Here is a 9,493-nt window from a genome sequence, read left to right as displayed (position 1 = left end):
GCAGATACATTTAAGTTGAGTGCGCAGATACTTTATAGTTTTATCTGACTCTGCCAAGCACTAGTACACTACATGTTTTAAATTGTCTTTTTTAACATTAAAGTAGTGCATCTTTTGGCACTGAAACGGATATTAATGTCTTCATAAGACTTTTAAATCACACAATTTGCCGCCACTAATATTAATTGAATTTTTTGAGACATTCTGATTTATGTTATTTGCATGTCCAAGCGCTGGTACACACTCTAAATTATTACTATTTATTTTTTTAGCATTGAAGCAATGAATTTTATGACACTGAAACAGATATTTATACAGTAAAACCTGTCTACAACGATACTTTTGGGACCTAAAAAAAATATCGTAATAGGCAAGTTTTCCTTATAGACAGTTTGGTTATTCATGCTGACATTTTTCTAGGGCCAAAAAAATGTTATAGACAGGTTTCACTGTACTTTTAAAAAAGTTTTAATTTTGAAATTTGCTGCCCCTAAAATCTGCTGATCTAGGAGGCCGCCTAGGTCACCTACCCCAGGAGCCGGGCTTCGAAAGTCTTATGTGTATAGTGTAAGATGAGGTGCAAAAAAATTTAAGAACAACAAGATTCAAAAATCCATTTGATGTAGTGCCAATGGAGAAGTAATGTTTTGGATTTTGCCCGTGCTTGTGACTTTTATATGAATACAAGTTCGTTGCAGATAGGCAACAAATCCTGGAAACAAATTTCACAGATGGATTTACCACAAATTAAAACAAAACTGACGTTAGAATGGGGCAGGAAGAAAGTTTTCAAGAAAGGAAAGTATAAAGATTTCATAAATGAATGGAGTTTGAAGTTGTATAAAAAGTTCTGGCTATTAATGAAACAAAAAAAGAAAAATTGCTTCAAATGTGCTTGATTTCATTGATGCAAAGTACCATACATTTTATAAAGATGTTGTTGTAGAAAGGTTTGTAAATAACCTTTGAATCATTTTTTTAAAATTATGATCTAACAATTTTTACATGTAACTGTATAATAAATACAATTTACACTAAAAAAAGTGCATTCCTGTTATTCATGTATCAATTTTGTTTTTTGCTTCGCTTGGAAAATTTCAGTTTTGGCACTTACCTCCTTTTGAATGTCAATGCCTCAATTATTTAGACTTCCCAACTCTAAAACCAGTGGACTCTGTCAGAGTGAATGTATTGTATACTTGAATTTAATTTAACATAATTATATTAAATATTATTAATTTAGAAGGGAGCATACTATTTAAAAAGCACTGGGTTGTTAGTTTACAGTGTTGAACTTTTTTTTAGAATTTTTGGAGTACAAAACCAAGTTGAACAGACAGAAATTATTAGGCACAGAGACCATGAGAATTCTGAATCGAATTAATTGGAAGTGTGACACGTTGTTTTAGCTGGCAGAATTTTAATGTTGGGTGTAATATTTGGTATCTGAAATTGATTGTCAAGGTTTGCATCCAAACTGCTTCATTTAATTTTAGTGACTGCGTAGATAAATAATTCTGTTTCACAAATGCGTGTTGTGGCGATTGGAAGAATTGGATTTGCTTTTTTAACCCTAGAGAAGTCGCGCTTCGGCCGATTCCCCGCCCGTTGTCAGATCCCACCACCCCTTATTCTAATAATGGGGCCCATCTGTGTAGCTGATGGTCAGATTCTCCCCAGCCCACGCACTTAGTTCTGATAATTTTCTGCGGTATTTCAAGGTTGCATAGCTTTTGGAAATGTATGTTGGTCATTTAGACCAATAGCATGCCATCCTAGTCAGGTTTCACTTTCTCCCTGGCACTTCCTTTCTTCTGCTTTCGTCTCACGGATCGCTACGGCGGGGAAAAAGCTGAAGCGTGAGCACTAGCGTAACAAAAGAAAACGCGACTTCTCTAGGATTAACTAGCAGTTGGTATTTCTTGTTTTCAACTGTAAAAGCATTTTAATAGCTTTTGCCCAGGGTTGCAAGATTTTGGACACTATGGTAAAAGCCACGGTAAAAATCCTGGTTTTTACTATCCTGTCCAAAAGTCCGAAAGTGTCCAAAACTATATTTTTAGAGAAATTGTATTTTGTAAGAAAAAATCAAAAACAGAACAAAATGCATCAAAATAAAGTTTTATATTGAACATTTCTTCAATGTGAACATACAACTTATTTATGCCGCTGATTTTAATCTAGTTACAGAAGTTGAATTCTTGATTTAAATTTGTATGCATGAGTTTATTTTATTTACTATTATTATTATTATTGTTATTATTTTTTTGATAATGGTAACCAAATTTACTTATGCTTGTACATGTGTGCAAATGAAAGCAGGGTTGGCAAGGTTTTTACAGTCCGGTTCAAAACCCTTGTCCAAAACTATTTTTAAAAAAAACATATTCTGTGAGAAAATATCAAAAACAGAACAAAATGTGTCAAAATTGTTTTTTTTTTTTTTTTTTTGACTATTTAATATATTTTATTGTAAACATTCAAGCATAAATATATCAGGGGTCTGGCCAGAGGATATTTGGGTCCGTTAACGGACCCTTCACACAGTGGCGTAGCTAGACCCGACTTTCGGGGGGGGGGGTTACTTCTTATATATATATATATATATATATATATATATATATATATATATATATATATATATAATCCCTTGGAATTTTTCCCTTTTCTTTTTTTTTTCTTTCTCTTCTCTCTTCTTTTTCTCTTTTTTTGAGACTAACTTTTCGGGGGGGGGGTTTTGTCCCCAAACCCCCCCCCCCTTAGCTACGCCCCTGCCTTCACAAAAATCCGATCAAACAAAACGGACCTTTCACAAAATCCCGATCAAACAAAACGGACCCTTCACAAAATTCTGATAAACAAGATCGGATCTTTCACAAATTGTTAATTGAAAGAGCAAATCTGAACGATGCATATTTCTGAGTAAAAACCGATAATTTTTGGAACCTTTTTTGAAGTCAAATTAGAGGGATCAGCTTATACAAAATCGGCTAATTTTGAAAGAAAAAAATCGGCACTCTTGCGATGCTCCTGCAAGCGATAAATAATTGCTACTGCCAAATAAATATAATGATTGTTCGTTTGTTTTATCACAGCTAATTAGCAGCGGTGTTGTTGTAAACTTTTCTGAAAAGGCATTTGTAAGCACTTTTCTCCCCGCTCTTGATTTAATAAACAATAATAATATATATCTGCGAAATGAACTTAGAACTGCAAAAGGATAGTAAGGGTGGGGGAAAAATATGATCGCTTCAGATAGGGTTACCAACTTCAAAATTATCACCACTTAGCATCTGGCGTTGAACCTTTATAATGACTTGATTAGAAAATATTCTCATTTTACTAGCTTGTCAATATTTGCGTTTTTACAGTGCGGTGCGATGTTTAATTGTTATTTTGGGAGAAAATTATATGGGTTTTGATTTTTCGATGCTAACAAGGATGATTAACTTTAAATAAACTCTTCTAATTACCGTTTTTTTTCTTTAGATGTCTACATTTTGAAAAATGCAATCCTTTAAATCTGATATGAGAGTCATATTTTGTTCTTTTTTCGAGCTAACTTCGCTTTATTAGGATGCAAATAAATGAAAAGTCTCTTTATTTCTGTTAGAACTCTCATTTCAAGTTTTTAAAGCAAAATTCCATTTTCTGTTATGAGTGAAAAATTAAAATGCTGAATAGATGGTTTATTTTATTTCATTTATTTATTTATTTGTTTTTTTGCTTCAACTGTGTCCACAGATGTTAATGAAATGTTTATCATAGGACTCTAAAATGCAATTTTAAAATAATTTTATCAAAAATATTTCTTTTACAAGTCGTTTTTATACTTTTGATGCCTTCACTTTGAGAATTGCGATCTCTTTGCATCCGCTATCGGAATCGGATTTTTCGAATTTTTGATGTTTATTACGCTTTGTTAAGAGGTAAACAATTAAAATAACTTTTTATTTTTGTTAAAATCACGGAATTTATACGTTTTAAACGAAATTCTGTGTGTCTTGGGTCACAAAGTTAAATGCTGAACCCTATTCTGAATTTTATTTATTTATTTATTTATTTATTTATTTTTTGTTACAATTATTTTAAATACTGGACAGAAATATTTGTAGTATAATTTAACAAAATGTAGAATGGTAGATAAATATTGATACTTGAGAAAGCGATGCGCCCCCCCCCCCCCCCGCCAAATATCAGAAAAACACTCCAGAATGATATTCTCGACATAGAAGAGGAAAACACTCAACTTTAAGTTTAATTGATGCAGTTTGTGCCATCTCTAAATTATAAAATTTCGTTTTAACAAAAAAAAAATTCTTTTTTTTTTCTTTCTTTTTTTTTTTTTTTTTTGCAAAATTAATTATTTTTCACAAAATTTATTCATTTTTCACAAAATTATTTAATTTTTCACAAAAAACGGACCCTGTGAAAAATCCTGGACAGACCCCTGTATATATATATATAGCTTATATATACAGCAGATTTTAATCTAGTTATGTAGAAATTAAATTCTTCATTAAATGTTTCAATTTGTATGCATGAGTTTTTTCTCTTTTTTGTTTCCATAAACCAAATTTTTCGACATCTATGCATGTGTCGAACGAAAGTTCAAAATATAGTGCAATAATTGATTTAAATGCAATAAATGACAATTTTTTGTAAATACAAAATATATTAAAAATATGAACTAAAAAAAAATAGCACAAGTTTTAAAATATAAGTTGTGTTTAATCATTAATTTCTTGTTCTTTAATCTATGATTTAAAAAATAATTTTCATTAAAACATTGCGCAAAATTTTTTTGCAAAAACCATTAAAAAAATGAAGCCTTTTAAAAAAATATTGTACATTTAATAACATTCCTTTGAGTTATAAATGTAACTGAAGTTAGTTGTCTTGGTAGCAATGTGAATTTCCTTTCACGACTCTATGAACTTTACAAAAGCAAGTTTTTGTGTGATAGAGTTATTGGCATTTTATTTTAAGTAAAATATTTTTTAAATGAACATTTTGGAGAAAAGTATTATCAAATACTCATTAATTAAACCTCATTAATATTTATGCATTACAAATATTGTAGTAAATACAAATTGTTTAGATTACACCCCTTTAGCTTTAGCATAGTTTTGGACAGTTTCTGACACTTTTAGACAGTTTTGTCCGGTTAAATCCACCTGTCCTAAACCAGTTTTGGAAAGTCCAAAACCCAAACATGCTACCACATAATTTTTTGTTTCAAAGATTGCCATACACACCGTACTAAGGAGTTAAATGAATGCCTTTTTGTCAGGATTCGAAATTATATCCCCCGATGTGCCCAGGGTATGTAAAAATTCTGATCGGGTTTTGAATCTTTTACCCTTACATGCACAGGAAAATTACAATATGATAGACTCTAGGAGACTTTTTCAATTTTCGCCGCCAAACCCTAGAGTTTTTTTTTTCTTTTTTCCAGTCTTTCGATGTAAACAAAGCGAAATACATTATTTTTTCCCTGATAATTTTAGAAAATGGGTAATTTGTTGTTTTGAGTGTAAAATGAGTGCAAAATAGCAGAATTTTTTTTGGATTCTTGGAAGGGAAGCTTTAGACCTTCGAAGAAGATGATTTTTTCTGTAGAAATCTATAAATAGTGTAGCAAGAGTAACACAAAATTAAAAAGGGTTGGAAAAAAAAGAGAGAGATACCTTTTTGTCACGATTACAACAGACCCACTGGAAAAGGAAACGACGTTGCTTATCATTGAGAATATGGGTCGGGCGGCCACAATTCTCACAAGGTGGGCATTGCTTTGGGTCTAGTGCCAATCCCATCTTAGTAAGAAACTTCAGGGCCTCCTCTTCAGATTGAAGAAGCCCGGAATAGGTGAATAGATTAAAGTAAGCAGGGAACGCGCTAAGGGTTTCGATTTGCAAGCCAATAAATTAGCCAAATTTTTCAAGTGTTAGCTAAATTTCAAAAGTCTTAGCCGAAGACTAATTTTTCACCTTTTTAATGTATTTTTGTTTGCAGAAATATTAATCAGAGAGTGAAGTATAACTTAATTTTTGACAATTTTTTGAGGATAAGGGCAGGGGTCAATCCAGGAATTTTTGTCCGTTTTTAGGAATTTTGTGAGAAAAAAAATGCAGATTTAGTGCAGTTTTTCGATAAATCATATATAATTTTTCAAAAAAAAAACTAAATTTGTTACCCTTTAGAAAAATAATAATAAATGATACTTTAAGCTTGTTACAAAAGAAGAATGGATTTAATCGAGCTACAGTATCTGATTTCACTTGCTCCGCATGCGCTTTCTGTTCGAAATTTAAAAAATGAATACATACATGAATACAAAAGAAACATGATTATTCATACTAGTACAGTAAAAAGGAAAAATGGCTAATAGTATCTTTTGAATTTAACTAAAATTTGTTTATAATCATTTAAATTCCACTGAACTAGACTAATTTCTTAATATATAGAGCAAGTTTTTTTTTTTTTTTTGCACTGAACGACGTTGTTTAACAACTGCCAAATTTTTATTCTTGTATCATGGAATTTTTTTTAATAGAGCAGTAATTGTATTAAGGATGCAAAGATATTTTTCATTTTGATTAAATTACAAAAAAATTACCCCCCAAAATATTTTTCTTAAAAAAGCCAGCCTTTTTAATGTGGTTTAACATTGGCCCAGCGAAAATCGAACAGCCCTGGATGTGCACCTCTATTCATTGTTAAATTATTTTCTCCAGATCAATATTTAAAATCTCAGTATTCTTATGTTTGAAATTATGTTTTTATTTCCTCTAATTTCGTTTATTTCTTTTCAGTCGTCTTTCTTTTTAACCTGGAGAGTAAGACTTTTGATTTTAATAAGAATGATGTGAGACTCCCAACTACATTTATCAAGAAATACAATTTAAGGAATTTCCTTAAAGAATGATGTAAAGGACGACTACCCAGGTAAAATTATACCTTAAAAGTTTAAGAGTTGTGTATCGTTAAGCTGGACCAAGTAAGAGCAGTAGAAAATTACTGTGGATTTGCGAAACTATTGCATGCTGAGAGCACAAATCCTCAGAAATCATCAAGCATACAAAAATTTGAAGTAGGTATTCTTGCTTAGAAAAAATGCAATCATTTTCGTGTTATTGGAAGAAACTTTAAATATTTATCACCTGTGCATCTAAAGAGCATACCTTGATTTTTTTTTTTTGTTGTAAATAGTTTTTAATGAGCGTGAAATATTTTGTACTTTGTTGAAATATTTTCCTGCCTCAAAGCTCTATTTACTAAAACAGAAAGTTTCTGTTTGTGCTTAATTCTATGCATCTAAAGACTGGTATTTCCTAGTCAAAAGAGGCAGAGTTGCTACCTGACTGTAGATCATTGTACTATTTTTGAATACACATAGTCATAGTTCGTAGAATTATACCTGCCAACTTTATCAATTTATATTTGTTGTTGCTAAAAAAGAAAAAAAAAACTTCTCATTTGAGGAAAGAACCATGTTTCCCGTCTGAGGAAAATAGTGTTCCAATACCTTGTACAGAAGATATTTGTAAATCAATCCTTTAAAAAATCCAGTCTTATAATTTTTTTTGAAACTCACTTTCATTCTCTACAATGGAAGGTTTTCTGACAGACGATGATGGTGACAGTCAATTTTCATGTGAGTGTTGCGGAGTAGCATTTACTGAAGCTGCAGATTTACTAGCTCATTTGAGCGTTCATACTGGCGACGGCCCGTATTTGTGTCCATATTGCGCAAAGTCACTTTCTTCGGCTACTAATTTACAGAGACATATTAATAATCATACTGGCCTCAAGCCATTTGCATGCGAATATTGTGCAAAGGCATTTTCCCAATCTTCTTGTTTGACGTCGCACATGCGAGTCCATACCGGCGAAAAACCTTATGCGTGTAACTATTGTCCGAAGACATTTTCGCTTTCTGGAAATTTAAGGACGCATTTGAGGACCCATACGGGGGAAAAACCGTTACTGTGCAAGTTCTGTTCGATAGGATTTTCCGACCCCTCGGCTCTAAAGCGTCATGAGCGAGTCCACACGGGCGATGAACCGTATTTGTGTAAATATTGTTCCAAGAGATTTTCCGAGGTCACAAATTTAAAAACGCATATGAGATACCATACTGGGGAAAAACCATTTACTTGTCAATATTGTTCAAAGTCCTTTTTTGCCTCTTCAGAATTAACAAGACATTTGAGGCGACATACTGGCCAAAAGCCTTTTCCATGCACTCATTGCTCCAAGGCCTTTTCCGTTAGTAGCGATTTGACGAAGCATTTGAGAACCCACACCGGTGTAAGACTGCATTTCTGTGAATATTGTCAAAAGACATTTAGTAGAGCTGATCACCTGAAACATCATATAAAAACTCATACGGGTGAAAAGTCATATTCTTGTGAGCATTGTGCAAAAGCTTTTTCTAGTGCTTCTAATTTAAAGAAACATTTGAGAGTGCATACTGGTGAAAAACCATTTTTATGTAAGAAATGTATGAAGGTATTTTCTCGAAGTGATCATTTAAAGGCACATATGAAAGTCCATGATGGCTAAAAGTTACAAGTATGCCATGTTTGTTTAAAACTTTACTGTTGGAAGGTACGTTACAATAAGCTTATTCATATCAAGCGACATGACTTCTTCCATCTTCCCAAAAACAAAACCTCACCTACCGTTGCGGAAGATTTGCTATTGCAACAGTCCCTCATAATATGCTTATCCTAAAACAGCTTGGCAATGTATCCAATAGAAAGAGATGAACAGATTATTTCTGGCTGCATTAAATTTACCGTCAGATAGCCCGACCCCCGAGAACTCTGCTTCAAAATAAATCGAAGATGTTTTTGTTTCGCAACAGTTGAATGGTGGATGCCAAAATTCCCTGCAAAGACTGGTTAGTCTGAACTGTAAAAACATTTCTCATGCATGAAAAGTGCAAGCATTCATGTTGCTTTAAAGTCTTATTCTACTGTAAAACTTTTTTAGTAAAAAGGCAAGAACACTCGCATGTTCACAGAATGAAGAGAACAAGATGCAAGCAGTAGAGTTTAAATCTTTATTCTTTTCGTTCAGAGAATGGTGCTCCTCTGTGTACTGAATAGGACTCAAGGGGGAGAAAGGGAAGATGAAATATATGCATTTTACACTGTCAAATCAACGTTGGAAAAAAATGATTTTTTTATATTTAAATTGAATTTATTTGATTTTTAATTTTTTCTTATGTAAGTTTCTTTATCAAAATTTTGGAACATCCATGTAGTAGTTTGTTACAAGGAATAAACTTTTTTAACTATATATAATATTCTATTCAAATAGAATCTGCACAAAATATTCTTCCAGAATTTCTATATTTCAGCCTAAGGGCATTCTATTTTTTTTGCAATTGGATAATGTAAATTAAATAAAAGGTAAATTTAAAGAAAAAATAAAATACTTCAGTAAAATCCCTCTAATACGGACACTAACGGGACAAATCTTT

General features: G+C 32.1%; 1 protein-coding gene across 1 annotated transcript; it reads left to right on the top strand.

The window, feature by feature from the left end:
• The first annotated feature begins 7,490 nt into the window (after positions 1-7,490).
• LOC129229985 (zinc finger protein 271-like) lies at positions 7,491-9,262 on the top strand. Its single transcript, XM_054864370.1, has one exon. It carries the CDS (start codon positions 7,612-7,614, stop codon positions 8,566-8,568), a length of 957 nt encoding a protein of 318 aa, XP_054720345.1. The 5' UTR covers positions 7,491-7,611; the 3' UTR covers positions 8,569-9,262.
• The last annotated feature ends 231 nt before the right edge of the window (positions 9,263-9,493 follow it).

Source organism: Uloborus diversus, chromosome 9 (genome assembly GCF_026930045.1).
Source record: "Uloborus diversus isolate 005 chromosome 9, Udiv.v.3.1, whole genome shotgun sequence".
Taxonomy (NCBI): domain Eukaryota; kingdom Metazoa; phylum Arthropoda; class Arachnida; order Araneae; family Uloboridae; genus Uloborus; species Uloborus diversus.
Note: the sequence above shows the minus strand (reverse complement) of the source record. Positions and strands in the feature narration are given on the sequence as shown.